This window comes from Microtus oregoni, unplaced genomic scaffold (genome assembly GCF_018167655.1).
Source record: "Microtus oregoni isolate MIOR12 unplaced genomic scaffold, Mior012 000015F_ref0000493, whole genome shotgun sequence".
Lineage (NCBI taxonomy): Eukaryota > Metazoa > Chordata > Mammalia > Rodentia > Cricetidae > Microtus > Microtus oregoni.
This window is the reverse complement of record NW_024543074.1, coordinates 35,874,258-35,891,110: the sequence shown is the minus strand read 5'-3', so window position 1 is coordinate 35,891,110 and position 16,853 is coordinate 35,874,258. Positions and strand designations below refer to the sequence as shown.

General features: G+C 37.2%; 1 protein-coding gene across 22 annotated transcripts in view; it reads right to left on the bottom strand.

The window, feature by feature from the left end:
• Nucleotides 1–16,853, bottom strand: part of Ncor1 (nuclear receptor corepressor 1) — a 151,723-nt gene that overhangs the window by 66,444 nt on the left and 68,426 nt on the right. For 15 of the 22 annotated variants that reach the window (XM_041663823.1, XM_041663822.1, XM_041663828.1 and 12 more), the window contains 7 exons: nt 16,542–16,720; nt 15,739–15,793; nt 14,495–14,596; nt 7,737–7,864; nt 6,189–6,403; nt 4,187–4,249; nt 542–681 (listed from right to left, as the gene is read on the bottom strand). In XM_041663823.1, coding sequence (XP_041519757.1) covers nt 542–681; nt 4,187–4,249; nt 6,189–6,403; nt 7,737–7,864; nt 14,495–14,596; nt 15,739–15,793; nt 16,542–16,720 — 882 coding nt within the window. The remainder of the gene's footprint in view (nt 1–541; nt 682–4,186; nt 4,250–6,188; nt 6,404–7,736; nt 7,865–14,494; nt 14,597–15,738; nt 15,794–16,541; nt 16,721–16,853) is intronic. The other 7 variants (XM_041663824.1, XM_041663830.1, XM_041663838.1 and 4 more) reach the window with 1 other exon arrangement.

Here is a 16,853-nt window from a genome sequence, read left to right as displayed (position 1 = left end):
TACTGAGGGCAAAGTTATTTTGTTGGTAAAGCAGAATGTTCTATCTTGCAAATTATATGTAATACAAAGAGGTGAAAAATATTAAAATTACACAATGTATTCTTGAGATAGTTTTTGACAAAGATTAATAGGTAAACAATTGAAGTCTTTATGACTAAAATGATTAAATTGAGGGTTTTTTTTGGGGGGGGGGTTCTGTTTGTTTTGGTTTTTTGAGACAGTGTTTCTCTATAGCTTTGGAGCCTGCCCTGGAACTCACTCTGTAGACCAGGCTGAACTAAAACTCAGAGATCAGCCAGTCTCTGCTTCCTAAGGGCTGGAATTAAAGTGCATGTGAGATCACCACCTGACTTAAGGTTTTTCTTTTAACTTGTATTCAAATTTATTATAAGAGACAAAGTGTATACATGCATGTCCACACACATCATAAATATGGAAGCCAAAGGTTAGTTCTCTCTTTCTACCAAGAGGCTACTGGGGATCAAACCATTTCTAAACATAAACTGATAAGCAGAAGACTTACCACTATTAATCTACTCACTTTCTGTTTATGTTGCTGCAAGAGGTTGTCAAGATTGTGCCGCCTTTTATAGTTGAAATAGAAGTTTTTACACTGGGCTTCACTTTTAGTTCCCACCATTTTGGCAATAGCTGCCCAGTTACGACCATGTTCTACTAGGCCTGCAATTTAAAAAATATACCAAACATTAAGTGATCAGTCACCTGTTTAAACAAGTATTAGAAATATTAAAGCATGGGGCTGGAGAGATGGCTCAGTGGTTAAGAGCATTGCCTGCTCTTCCAAAAGTCCTGAGTTCAATTCCCAGCAACTACATGGTGCTCACAACCATCTGTAATGAGATCTGGTGCCCTCTTCTGGCCTGCAGATGTACACACTGACAGAATATTGTATACATAATAAATAAATATAAAAAAAAAGAGAGAGATTACCAGCATGTAAAAAAAAAAGAAATATTAAAGCAACTTAAGTACTAAAGTGAAACCAACAGCCCTGAACGTATGCTTTCAATTATTAAATATATTTCAATACTTGCTGAAATACTTACTACCATTAAACTCACTTATATTTCTATATATTTCCCCAAATTTAATACATGCTTGCTAGAGAGAAGCTAAACCTTGTCCCTCACATGGATCCCATAGGGATAAGGATAAAACTGGATCTACAGTAATGGCTCAGATACTTACAAACTCAAATATAAGTTATTCATGAATATGAAACTTTTTAAGATTTATTTATTTTACATATATGTAGTGATCTGTCGGCATGTACGCCTGTATGCCAGAAGAGGGTGCTAAATCTCATTACAGATGTTTGTGAGCCACCGTGTGGTTGCTGGGAACTAACGGCAGGACCTCTGGAAGTGATCTTAACAACTAAGCCATCTCTCCAGCCCATGAAGTATATAAAACTTCTAAACAGAACTTGTTGTTAGTTAATGCACAAACACTTTTTTAAAGATTTACCATTAATAGGTCTAGTCAAAGAGTTCAGGTGTAAAGTATTTGCCTAGCACCATGTGGCCCTGGTTCACCTCCAAAACAAATAAAACACCAGTTTAGTATTTCTCTGCCCACTAAATATATGCAAGCACACATACATATGCTTAAAGAATACACATATGTAATTTAATATATAAATAATAAATTTATATAGAGAGCAATATGAAATTAGACACATAGTGAACAGAGATAAACATCGGTTTTGAAGATTAATATAAATAGTTCCCTTTAAGCCGGGCAGTGGTGGTGTACACCTTTAATCCCAGCACTCGGGAGGCAGAGGCAAGTGGATCTCTGTGAGTTCGAGGCCAGCCTGATCTACAAGAGCTAGTTCTAGGACAGGCTCCAAACCTACAGAGAAACCCTGTCTCAAAAAACAACAACAACAAAAACAAGCAAACAAACAAAAGGCTCCCTTTATAATGAAAATTGGAAGATCTGCCAGGTATGGTGGCATATACCTGTAATTCCAATATTTGGAAGGCTGATGCAGAAGGACCAGAAGTTCAAGGCCTAGCTTGAGACCAGACTATATGATATGTTGCTTCAAAAATAAAAAACCAAACACACATAAAAAAGAAACCAAGGAGCTGGGACAATAACTCCATCAGAAGTATTTGCAGCACAAGCAAAAGAGTTGCACCTGCACATATGTACATATACAACTGTACTCAAACAGGTCACATGCATCTACACATCCATGAACAAGTGTTCATGTACAATAACATTCACATGAGTGCACACACATACACATGCACGCACACACACAAACACACATAAACACAAACGCACACTGAGGAAAAGGAAAATTAAAAGATCATTAGGGTCACTGGGAAGACTTGCCTAGAAGGCATTGAAGATAGATGGTGACTAAGTATCTTAGAACAATCTGCCTGGACAAGGTCACTCTACAAGTCAGCTACTATGCCCATACTTAACAGGGACACTGACAATGGGGTGAGAGGAAAGTGCAAATCTCTCTAATAATTTTATAAACTTAGCATCTGCCACTCATGGTAAATAAATTTCAGATAAAAATATTTAAAAACAAGCACTTTAAAACTTTGCTTGTATATGATTTTTAAGATGTAACATTCAACTGGGCATGGTAGATCATGCCTTTAATTCCAGCACTTGGGAGGCAGAGACAGGGAGATCTCTGTGAGTTTGAGGCCAGCAAGGACTACAAAGCCAGCTCCAGAACAACCAGGAGAAAACCTGGGGGGTGAGGAGATAACATTCACTATTTGCTAAATAGTAAGTAAATTAATATCAAACAGGTCAACAAATGGCCAAGCTACATATAATAATTTCTTTTGACGATTACAAGGTAAGTTGTGTTGATTATCTTTTTGTAAATTACTGTTTATCCTGTATGAAATTTTTTCAGATTTTGCTGCACTAGTAAACAATGATGGGAAACAAAGTATATAAAGTTCTGTGGAGCAATGAAGACAACCCAGCTATTAAAGTAGCAGGTACAGCACTCAAATTATTGTCTCCTTGACCTTTCTAATGGCACGTTTATAATCTTTGCATTTTATAATTCATAAATAATAAAATATTTATAATTTATAAATGAAGTTTATAAATTTTACAATTACCTCTGACTCAATTCCATGGTGAAATATAATCTAAAGCATTAACTAGGTCTAGGCAGAAGGGTCAGTTGGTAAAGTATTTCTGAAGGGGCCTAATGACCTGAGTTTGAACCTCAGAACCCACACACAAAGCCAGATGCAGTGACACATACCCCATAAAGCAGGCCTCCTGTGTGAGTGATGGAGGCAGAATGAGAAATGGCTGAAAGCTTAGCAGCACAGGGCAGCAAAAACATAGCAAAGAGACTCTGCCTCTAAAGCAGAATGGAAGCATGGGATTCCTCTGAACTCCACATGGGCTTCACTGTATATATCATGCGTACACACTGTAAGTTAACCAACTGCTACACAAAAGACTTAACCAAATACAAAATAAAATAGCTCTTATTCTACTCAACCAACTTTCAATACAAACATAGATTTCACATTCAAAATTTACCCTCCAAATAATTTCTAATGCATGTAATCACAACTACAGTAGAAAAGTGAAAATAGCTCCCTGCTCTCCAAGGATAATCAAAATAAAACTGCAGAATCATAAATTTTTTAAACAAAGGCATCTTGAAGTGCATTAGAATCAATTATTTACTGTATACAACACCATCAAAGAGAATTCTTAAATTTGCTTCAAAATAACTCTATTTACCTTTCTAAAAAAACTTGTTGGGCGTATAGATGGGGTTTTGTCACACAACCCAGGCTGACTATGAATTACTAAGTAGCACAGGCATGTGTGCACTCACATGTGCATTTAGGTTTTCTGCCTGCTTATATATGTATACACCACCTGTATTCCTGGTGCCCACAGAAGCCAGAAGAAAGAACTGAATCCTCTGGTATTGAAGTTACATACGATTGTGAGCCACCATATGACTTCAGAGAACTGAACCTGGGTCCTCATAGAAGAGCAGTCAGTACTCTTAATTGTTTAGCCATCCCTCCAGTGGCTGGCCTACGCTTTTCAATTAAAAAAAAATTTTAAATTGATTCCACTCACTACTAATCTTAAAAATAAATAAACGAAAAACCAACTCTGAACATTTCACATTATTATACATTACCTTTTTTAGCAACTTCCATTTCTTCTTCAGTCCATCGTGAGGTCTCTACAGGCTCAGTAGAAACTGAAAGTAAAACAAACAAAAAAAACTCAGGCTAAAGAAATCAAAATTGGCCTATCCATTCAAGGACCATTTTACTGATAACTAACTTATTTACCATGAATGAAATTAGATAGCATCAGCTTCTGAACAGCCAATCAGATGGAAAAGTTCCACAATTCTCAGTGTCAAGAATGTTCTCACTATTCTCAAAGTTTAGCCTTTGGCTACATTCCTGGTGAAAGTCTACCTCCAGCATAACAAACCTCTTTGTCCCCTCTCTACTGCAACAACAAAAGAACACAGCGCCTCTTCCTTCCTGTGTCAGCAGAATCATCTTTCCATATAACCCAATCAGATCAATCACTTATTTAAAATACTTTGCACGCTCCCTGCTTTGTAGCAAAGGAAGACACAGCTCAAGAGAAAGCCAAGAAGAGCACTATGACCTGCTAGGGCCCATCTTCATTCTCCCATTGGTTGGTTCTGCTGCATCATTCCTACCATTTGTACAACATGCATTGTCTTCTGTATCTCATTTTATGGTAAAACTGGTAACCACTACAACCCTTTTAAAGAATAATGTGATACTACTTTATACAAAACATAAAGTTTTAATCTTTTTTTTCTTTTTGATTTTTTGAGACAGGGTTTCTCCGTAGCTTTTGGTTCCTGTCCTGGAACTAGCTCTTGTAGACCAGGCTGGCCTCGAACTCACAGAGATCCGCCTGCCTCTGCCTCTCAAGTGCTGGGATTAAAGGCGTGCGCCACCACTGCCCGGCCTAAAATTTTATTCTTAAATCCAGTATATCTTGCCTAAAAATTTATTCCTCAATTTAGCAGAAAGTGTTCAGTGCAGGAAGACATCTTTCATTATAGTGCTGTCCATACTGGTTTAAAATAGAGCAACAAGACAGTTTAACCACTCACAGTAGGGAAATGCTTAACTTCACATTTAATTCAGAAGCAAATGCCTATATAGCAAGGCATTTAAGAAGTAAAATAAAAATTATGAATACTTTAAAATTATAAAACTGGACATGAAAAGATGGTTCAGAAGGAAACATCACTGACTGCTTCTTACAGAGATCTTGGGTTCAATTCCCAGCACCCACATGGCAGCTTAGAACTGTCTTTAACTCTAGTTCCAGGGAACCCTCTTCTGACTTCCAAGGATACCAAATATGCACATGGTGCACAAACACAGATACAGGCAAAACACCCATACACATAAAATAAAAGTAATTAAATCTCAAAAAACAAAATCCCTAGAGAGAGATAACTTAAAATAATTAATAAAGGGATAACCCTTGTGGGGCGGTGGTGGCACACGCCTTTAATCCCAGCACTCAGGAGGCAGAGGCAAGTGGATCTCTGTGAGTATGAGACCAGGACAGGCTCCAATAAATCCTGTCTCAAAAAAAAAAAAAAAAAAAGACAATTAAAATAATTTTTTAAATTATGTTATATTATACTTACATTATACTATAGTATAGTATATTTAAGAGATAACTTAAAGTAATTAATAAAGAGAGATAACTCTTAAAATAATTTTTAAAAAAAAACTATAAAGTTGGGCCAGCAAGACAGCCTAGCACGTAAAGGTACTCATGTTGTAAGCCTGTCACTTTGAGTTCAATCACAAGTTGTAGACCCGTGTACACCAACACTCACATATGCTAAGACATATCCATAAATGAATAAATAAGTATTTTAATGTGAAAAAAGAAAGAATATTTATGTGATATGCCAAGTAAATTGCATGCCAAATAGTAAGAGAAAAACTACATTGTAGCTAATGTTCTTTTTAACCAAAATAATTTTACTTTAATAAAATTAAATAAATTTAATAAATTAAAGAACACCCTTAAAAGTCAACTTCTGGGTTATCAATATTGGCAGGCCCTGCCGTACTTTATCACTCATGATTACACCCCTGCACAAAGCAATCTCTTCTACTAACTGGGCTCTGGTGGCGGTGGTAAGGATGGAGGGGGCTCCTCAGTGGCTGAGGCAGCAGCACTGGCAGCTGCAGCTTCACTTGTCATAGACCTAGTGATGCGGCCCTTCCGGCGCCCCTGGCTGTTAGCAGTCTTTCGTCCCCTGGGCGTGGCCTGCTCTCTTTCCTCCGTTTCTTCTGTTGTGCCTTCCGTTCTGTCCTTTTCCTTGGTAGTTTCTCTAGAAACAAAAGCAAATGAAAGTTTTTGTGATTTAAAAGTATAGATACAGCAAAGAAGATTGTTTAAATAGAAATTGCATAAATTTATGTAACCTCTTTCAATTTTTACCTAAAACACTTATGAGATTTTCAATAGCTCTTACTGACTCAAGACACTTCAAAAGACTTTTATCACATATTAAGAAAACAGAAGGGCTGGAGAGATGGCTCAGAGGTTAAGAGCGTTGCCTGCTCTTCCGAAGGTCCTGAGTTGAATTCCCGGCAACCACATGGTGGCTCACAACCATCTGTAATGGAGTCTTCTGGCTTGCAGGCATACACACAAAGAGAATATTGTATACATAATAAATAATAAAATATTAAAAATAAATAAATAAATAAAAAGGTCTTTAAAAAAAAGAAAACAGAAAAGCTGGTAACACAGAACTACATTTTATATGTTGAATAAAGTCAGCAAGAATATATACATATATTAAAACTACTACTTTCAGCCAGGCAGTGGTGGTGCTAGCACTTGGGAGGCAGAGAAGGTGGATCTCTGTGAGTTCAAGGACCACATGGTCTGTGTGGCAGTTCAAGGACAGTCAGGGCTACACAGAAAAACACCAAGTCTCAAAAAACAAAAACAAAAAAAACAAAAACACACAGACTATTACTTTCTTGGCATTTTAACACTGTCTAAAGGCTGGAAAAGATCTTCTAAAGCAAACACTAAATTATATTCAACATACCTTAGTGATAACTACAAAATATTGTAGCCTATAGCTTAGAATAGCAGTATCCGAATCATGATTGTAATCTTGTAATTCTGGCACTTACAAAACAAAGGCAGGAGAACTGCCACAAGTAGGAGGACAGCCTGATCTAATACAGTAAGTTCCAGAGTAATCAGGGCTACACATCAAGACCCTGTCTTTACAAAAAAATAAAAATAAAAAGACCAATTGGTGGTGCATGCTTTTATTCCCAGAGGCTAAGGCAGGTGAATCTCTAGGTTTGAGGCCAGCCTGGTCGACACAGATTCATAGTTCCAGGAAGGTCACAGATACATAGAAAAGCCCTGTCTCTAAAAATATTAACAACATCCAAAAAACAAAAACAAAAAAAGTAATCTAGGTGTACACATGGGTATGCAGGCATAAAATAACATGCCTGGCAATAAGGCCATTAGGTCAAGCATTTTATTTACTAAAATATTCCATTCCTTAATTATGCCAAGAAATTGTTAATCAAAGCACATGTTTCTCTGAGCTGTTACCACATATTTTACACCTGTAACATGAAGTTCAGCTCTGAAAATAACTATAACACACATCTTCCTGCTCAACTCACTTTGAGTCTTCCTTCTCTTCTTTTTCTTCATCATCCTTCTTTTCTTCTTCCTTTTTCTCTGTTTTTTCTGCTTTATCCTCTTCTTTTTCTTCTACTTTTTCTTCTTGTGAGGGACGGGCAATCTGCTGCTAGAACGAACCATCACTTGTGAGATACGAAAGTAAAAGAAATCATTTTGCAAAAAAAAAAAAAAAATCATTTTGCAAACTGTATGAAAATTACAACATTCAATTGGAACAATATTACTGGGAGGAAGAGGTACTAAGAATAAATGTAACCAATAAAATGAAGAAAATTCTACAATGAAAATGTTAACATGCTGAAGAACAAAATTAAAGAAAACATTAAAGGAAAGACCTCTGTTCATAGATTGAACAAATTAATCATTAAAATGGCAATATTGCTGAAAGAATTCCATCAAAAGTTTAATGACATTCTTTGTTACGTTTTGTTATTTATTTATTTATTTGTTTGTTTGTTTATGGTGAGACAGGATTTCTTTGTGTAGCCCTGGCTGTCCTGGAACTAGCTGGGTAGATCTAGGTCAGACTGTCCTCAAAATCACAGAGATTTTGAGTGCTGGGATTAATGATGTCTGACACCACTGCCCTGATTCCAATGGCATTATAACATAATAACAAACCACTTAGAGATCATATGGAAACCCAAAAAGACACGAATGACCAAACCAATCCTAAACAGAAAAGGAAATGCCGGAAGTATCAAAATCTGATCTCAAATAATACTACAGAGTCATAGTAACAAAAGCTTATATGTGGGCCAATAAAATAGAGACCATAAACTCATACAATTACAACCACTTAGTTTTTAACAAATTTGTCAACAGCACATATTGGACCAGGCAGTGGTGGCACACGCCTTTAATCCCAGCACTTGGGAGGCAGAGGCAGGCGGATCTCTGTGAATTCGAGGCCAGCCTGGTCTACAAGAGCTAGTTCCAGGACAGGCTCCAAAGCTACAGAGATACCCTGTCACAAAAAAAAAAAACAAACAAACAATAAAATAAAAAAAACAAACCAAGCATATATTGGAAAAAGACAGGCATTTTAGTAAATGGTACTTGGAAACCGAATATCCAAATGTACAAGAATAAAATAATGTCCATCTCTCTCTCATATACCAAAATAATTAATTTCAAAAAACAAAGGATCTTAATGAGACCTGAAACTTTGAAATTGCTAGAGAAAAAAAAAAACTTTAAGACACAGGAATAGACAAGGGATGTAACTGATGCAGCCCCTCTGGAAATTACTACAGTTTCCTCCATCAATATAGAGAACAAAAAATCGAACCATCAAAAGACTCTAAAGATTCCATCAGAAGAAACCTTATAAGAAAAGTACAAAGACACAAAAGACTCTTAAGGATAGTCAGAGGGATCCTTACACACCTAGGTTCATACTATACTGGTTACTATTACTATGAAATAAAACCAACCTAAATGCCCATCAACAAATAAATGGGTAAATAAAATGTGATACACTACTTCATTTTATCATATTTACATTTTATTCATGTACTAAACAAGCTGAAATTATGGTATTTACAAAAAATAGAAGAGAAAATCACTGTTAAGCAAAATAAAGCAGACTCAGAAAGACAACATAAAAAATGTTTTCTCTCATGTAAAACATAGATTTAAACGTCAATGTGTGCCAGCATGCCATAAAACCAGGACCATGAGAGGGAAAGAGAAGATCATCAGGACAAGGGTAAAAGAGCACTAGAGTTCGGGCCCTGAAAGCCTAAGGGGACAACGGGAATGAGGAAAGACAGGACATCAAGAAGAGAGGGGGCAGAAGAGCAGTGAAGGTGGAAGAAGAACAAAGTGTGAAGGAAAATTCAATGGTGATATCCATTATTATGTAGACTGTATAGAGGACAGATAAACAAAATGAATTTCCTTTCATTGTTACAAAATCAGCCTATGATGACTTTCTCTCACTTCTGAAACTACAGATAAAATTTCTGAAAATTCCCTGAAGGGTATAGATGGTTTTGTGACTCATTTCTTAGTGTTTTAGTATTACTTCTGTTCTGATGTAGACACTTATCTTTTTCTAAGAGTCCCCTAGGTCAGTCTAGTCTAAAGCAAGCCATACCCATTAAACTTCCCAGAGGCAAAAAGCACAAAGGGTCCCATTATCTGCATTGGTTGTCCAAACCTGCAGACAGGAAAATGAGGAGGCCTCTCTTCACCTGCAGCTCCTGCCGCTCCAATCCCACACAGTCACTGCAGCTCATCTCCTGGTCTGCATCAAGGTCTAGGATCCGTTATTCCATCAAGTTTTCAAAGTCTATCAAGAATAGCATCTACTACTTCCTAGTGATTCTCTCACTTGTATATCATCTTCCAAATTTCTCAACCTAGTTAAGTTTCCCAGTTTCACTTGCTTCTTGATATTTACTTTAAAAAAAAAATCCGAGATATCAGGGGGATTTCCATATGTGTGGTTTTGGTTTTGTTATTGTTGGATTTGTTTTTTTGTTTGTTTGTTTGTTTGTAGACAGGGTTTCTCTGTGTAGCCCTGGCTACCCTGGAACTCACTCTGTAAACCAGACTGGCCTTGAACACTCAAGAGATCTGCCTGTCTCTGCCTCTGAAGTGCTGGGATTAAACGTGCGTGCCACCACAGCCTCGTCCAAATGTGTATTTTACAACTATAAGATGATATATTTTACAAATAGGAATGATTTACTCAGCTCAGGTTTCCCATTGCTAGCAGGAGGTAGGCACAACCTCCTACACAATCAACTGTTGCTCTGAAGCAGCAATATGGCATGCTACTAACAAAGTCTCCTTTAGTTTAGTATGTTAGCTTTTTTAGAGTGTTTTTTAAAGATTTTTTAAAGTATTTTTTATTTATTATGTATACAATATTCTGTCTGCATGTATGCTTGCAGGCCAAAAGAGGGCACCAGACCTCATTACAGATGGTTGTAAGCCACCACGTGGTTGCTGGGAATTGAACTCAGACCTTTGGAAGGGCAGGAAATGCTCTTAACAGCTGGGCTATCTCTCCAGCCCAAAGTAATGTTTTACTTTTCTTTTGCTGTAGCTTCTTTGGGTTGTCTGCTACTTTTACAATACTAAGAATTGAACCTGGAGCTTTCTATATGCTCTACCACTGAGCTATGACACTCGCCCCAATGTTAGCTCTGTAATCAATAAAATGGCTTATCCATACCAATTAAATAGAAGATAAGGAAGACACTTAGGAGGCAGAGGCAGGTGGATCTCTGTGAGTTCGAGGCCAGCCAGGTCTACAAGAGCTAGTTCCAGGACAGGCTCCATAGCTACAGAGAAACCCTGCTTTGAAAACCCAAAAAGAAAAATAGAAAAAGAAGAAGGAGGAAAAAAAGGAAAAATTAAAATTTCCCTAGAATTCAATAATACAAATAATCTTATTTCCCATATACTTCAGTGTTTTAAAATCCCACACATTCCCTGCTGCCTGAAATTTATGCAAGATTTGACTTCAGTTCCCTGGTATAAAGGAGTGATGAGCAATTAGAGCACTGCATTAAATCAGCCAGTGGGAAGAAGGCAGCACTTCCCAGCCCTGCAGAAAATGTGGAAATGGCAGTTTTGTTGCATTAAAATCTACTCAAGTACAGGACACTTTTCTAGAGGTTACCTCAGCATTCTGCATGCTGATAAGGTAGCAGTAAGACAAGGTGACATTGCCACCAGAAATCTAAGTCTTACTTCTGAGCAATTTGATAAAGACCAATCACATCACTGACTTTAAAGAGAAGAAGGAAATACCTCTTGTTTAAAAATGAGCTAGGTGGAGTTACTTTTGGTTTAGACAAATATGTAGAGAACCACCAGTATATGTGGTCCAAGATGTAAGTGATAAGTTCTAACCTCAATAGTCCAGGCAGGCTGGCTGCAGCAGAAAAGGCCCATTCAAAAGGAAACTTTCCTAAAAGTACCTTCAACAGATGCAAGCAGTTCTTGTCTGAGTTTCTCTTTCCTTTAAAACTGACCTTAAGAGTCAACAGCTAGGCAGGTTCCTCCTAGCATAAAATAAGATATTTACTACAAATGAAAGAGCACAATATAAAAGCAAATGAAAATTCAAACTGAAAAAGTGAAAGGCAGAACTGGAGAGATGGCTCAGAGGTTAAGAGCATTGCCTGCTCTTCCAAAGGTCCTGAGTTCAATTCCCAGCAACCACACGGTGGCTCACAACCATCTGTAACGGGGTCTGGTGCCCTCCCTCTTCTAGCCTGCAGGCAGACACACAGACAGAATATTGTATACATAATAAATAAATAAATATTTTTTAGTTTTTTGTTGTTGTTGTTTTTTGTTTTTCGAGACAGGGTTTCTCTGTGGTTTTGGAGCCTGTCCTGGAACTAGCTCTTGTAGACCAGGCTGGTCTCGAACTCAAGGAGATCTGCCTGCCTCTGCCTCACGAGTGCTGGGATTAAAGGCGTGCGCCACCACCGCCCGGCTAAATACTTTTTAAAAAAGTGAAAGGCATCTGTACTCAATGTGATCACTGCCTGGGGAACCTTAGAGCAGCAACAGCCGATGCAGAGACTCCTCACTGATATATCTGACTATATTTCTAACACCTATATATACATTCACCTTGTAGTCATGAAAAATTCTCGCTGAGCGGTGGTGGCGCATGCCTTTAATCCCAGCACTCAGGAGGTAGAGGCAGGCAAATCTCTGTGAGTTTGAGGCCAGTCTGATCTACAAGAGCTAATTCCAGGACAACTAGGGCTGTTACACAGGGAAACCCTGTCCCAAAAAAGCCACAAAAAAAAAAAAAAAACGGAAGGAAGGAAGGAAGAAAAATTCTCAGGTAGTGGCACACACCTTGAATCCTAGAACTGAAGGCAAAGGCAGATTGATCTCTTGAGTTTGAGGCCAGCATGGTCTATAGAATGAGTTCCAAGACAGCCAGGGGTACACAGAAAATCCATCTAGAAAATTAGAACAAAACTCTCAAGTTAATAAAACAGAAAAATTGGTGAATCCCCACTTAGGAGATTCTTTAAGTTGACTAGAAACAAAATGACTGAGTTATCTGACAGTGTAAAGGGGCAGAGAGAATGCAATTATTTTATTACTAGGCGTGTTTTCTTTTTCTTTTTTTTTTTTTGAAAATATTTTTATGGTTTATTTAACTTTATTTTATGTGCATTGGTGTGAAGGTGTCACCCCCTGGAACTAGATCTTCAGACAGTTGTGAGCTGCCATGTGGGTACTGGGAATTGAACCCGGGTCTTCTGGAAGAGCAGTCAGTGTTCTTAACCACAGAGCCATCTCTCTAGCCCCCCGTGTTTTCTTTTAAATATACTCAAGCAATAAAATTTCTTATGCCAACATTATCAAAATATATTAATAATTAATGCCTTCAAAATAACTAAATTTTGAAATTTCCAGAGAATGAAAGCTGTCAACCAAGAAAAATAGGCAATGGTGATGGCAATAAAGACAAGGACACCTACTATTTATTTATTGAGTGTTCCCTACGTACTTTACATTGTACTCTCAGGATTTTGCCAACATGCACAGTTTTGACAGTAACAGGTAGGTATCACTGTTATTGCACACAAATGCAAAAACCAAGGTTGTAAATAAAAATTATCAGAACAGGATTAGGTATAAATCTCTTGGTATTATACTCAAATTTTAGCCTCTCTAAAACATTCTTCCTAACTACTGACAACCTAACAGTTTAGACAGAAACCCTTCCAAATTCAAAATTGCTAAATGATATATGCTTCTGAATACTTAGAAAACCAAAAATATGAAATGTAAAGATTGGAACAGAAATGGTGTCAACACAGAGGAAAAGCACAAATTTCTGAGAAAAGAACCCAAGTATTTGAAAATAGAATGTATTCTTTAACAATGACTTGTCTGGCAGCACTGATCATTGCTCACACATAGGAAACATAAAAATTCTATCTGCATGTACCTTCATGGTGACACATTTAACAGGTGTGAATGAGGAATACATATCATGTCTTAATGAAACAAATTCTTCCAATTTTTTTTGTTTGTTTGTTTATTATTGAGACAAGGTTTTTCTCTTTAGCCCTGGCTGGCCTGGAACTCTCTCTAGGTAGGCCGCCAACTCATAGAGATTCACCTGCTTCTAGGGTGCTGGGATTAAAGGCAAGTGCCATCACTGCTTGGTTTTGTTTGTTTGCTTGTTTTTGAAAGATTAACGTGCGTGCATATGTGTGCGTGCATGCACTTACACCAAAGGATACCTAGACATCAGATATTCTGAAGCTGGACTTACAGGCAATAGTGAGACACCTATTATGGGGTGCTTAAAGCCAAACTGGGTCCTCTGCAAGAACAATCAGTTCTTTTACATAAAATAAAACTCCTACTTTTCACATACACAGACACTCTCTCTCGTGTGTGTGTGTGTGTGTGTGTGTGTGTGTGTGTGTGCGCGCGCGCGCATATATACTTGTTTGTGTCTGTGTATGGACATACGCATTAAAGTCCATGTGCCCATGGAGGCAACGAGAGGACATCTGATCTCCTTGAGTAGGATTAGAGGTGCTTGTGAGAGGCCACATGTAGGTGGCTAGAAATAAAACTCTACAAGAACAGTTTGCATTCTGAGCTTCCAAGATATCTCTCCAGCCCAAGCATATTTTAAATTGTGAATTGCAAATAATACCTGTCTGAATATTCTTTTGTCTTCATATTTTATCAATTTTGAAACATTTATTTAGTAAAATTAACACACCTGATTTCTGCCTCTCCGTTTTCCATAATTCCTTCTCACTAGGGCTTTATAATTCTCATTTTTCTTGGTTAAATAGTAATATAAAACACAATCAGGCACACTCTGTAATGAAAAAAAAAACATTTTATTTAATGTGTTCTTTTATTTCTATAATGAAAAATATTTTACTTAATTTTTATATATTTTATTTCATGTTGAAATGTAAATAAAATATTTTCAAGAAAATTTTCTAGTGTAACAAGATCATGAATTAAAGACAAAAACATATGGCCTTAAGTATGCTAGACAAACAACAAGTAAACTATCATACAAGACATCTACAGTTGCCTTGATCCAAACTATGCTAAAGACACAAAGCTCTATCAGACACATTCAACATAATGACTACAAAAATAAAAAATTAAAAAAAAAAAACAAAAGGAAATCAGGCCTGATATTTAAACCAGAGAGCTAATAACTTTTAAAAATTACCAAAATTAATAATTATTTGGGGAACAGAAGATCAGATCAGTTTTGATGAATGATGAAAACTGTTTTTGGTTTTATGCTAAGGATTCCATTTACTTACATAATTTTTTAAGACTTTTTCTTTTTTTGTGGTTCTTCAAGACAGGATTTCTCTGTGTAGCTTTGGTGTCTGTCTTGGAACTAGCTTTTGTAAACCAAGCTGAACTCACAAAAATTTTCCTGCCTCTGTCTCCCTAGTGCTGGGATTAAAGGCTTGTGCCACCACCACTTGGCTCAATTTTTTAAGACTTGTATGCAGCTCTGGAGAGCCTAGGACACATCATGTATACCAGGCTGGCCTTCTGTTTCTTCAATGCTGGGATTAAACACAGGTACTACTACACCCAGCAATATTTATTTCTAATTATGTGTATGTGCACATGTGTAGGTATGTGTAAGCCAGAGGTGTTAGATCACCTTGAACTGGAGCTACAATTGGTTGTAAGCTATCTTATGTGGGTGCTAGGAACCAAATTCAGGTTCTCTGCAAGTGCAGTAAGCACTCTTAGCCACTGAACCATCTCTAGCCCCTGTGCTTGAGGTTATAATGCAATTATAATTATCATTTTATACATATTTTATGGTATTATAATAAATCACCAGAATCTTTTTACCTATCATAATCCTTTGTGAAATCAATTCTAATTAACTACTCCTGCTTGTTAGAATAGACACACACACACACACACACACACTATCACAAGCCTAAAAACATCTCAGTCTAAGTTTTTTCTTACCTTCCTTTCCAAGTAGGATGCAATTAGTCCGAAATTTTTTGGATGCTGGATAAACCTGAGTTTAAACAATAAAAAAAGTACTAAGAATACATCACTCAACACCCTAAAGAGGATTTCTATAACATCATGGATTTCCCCGAGAAACTCAGAAAACAGGGAAGAAAAAAAAAAAAAAAAGAGGGCAGAAGAAAATATAAGAGCTGAAAGATGGGAAGGAGTGCTGTCTTCTGGATATGACATCACCATTGCATTTGTAAACTCAAAGTAAAATTTAGTTGCACAAAACCTGTGCCATAGAGTCTTCCCACGTTCCAGTATGGAAGGGACAAGGCTCTCGAGACCACAATCCCAGTTGAAAAGCTACTGGCATTTAGGGGGAAGGAGAGCTATTTAGATCAGGCTGGCCTTGAACTCCGAGACACACCAGTCTTTGCCTCAGGAGTGTGAAGGGTGAAAGGCGTATACCACAACACCCTGTTGTTTCTAATTTTTTTCTTTTTTTCCCCTGAGACAGTGTTTCTCTGTGTAGCCCTGGCTGTCCTGAACTGCAGAACTCACAGAGATCTGTCTTTCTCTGCCTCCCCAGTGCTGGGATTAAGGCTCACATCCCTATTTCTTAACTGTCAACCATTGTCCCACCTACAAACTTACAGGAAGATGAATTTCTCTATTTCTCACACTATCTTTTTCAATGTCAAATTAGGATGGAAGTTTTGTGGAAATATTTCACTCTCAAGTAATGCAAAATACTTTTACCAATGTATATGAATGTCTATTAGAGAATAATTTAACCGTTAAATTACTTGTCCTTAAAGATCTCCTTTTCATGGTCAGTCCAAACATTCATAAACTGTCTATCTTTATAAACTTTCATCGGATCCTCCATAAGCCCATTCATATTGATGAACTTGACCCTTCTTTGTTCTGCATCAAACATCATAGGTGGAATCACAGAAAGCTGCCGCATTTGTTTCTCATTATTCTGCAAGAAATAATGCAATTTAGTTAGAATAATATTTAAACTAGAAATTTTAAAGGGCTATAGACTTTAAGAGTTTAAAAAAAAAAAAGTATCAGGCCAGGCAGTGGTGGCGCACGCCTTTAATTCCAGCACT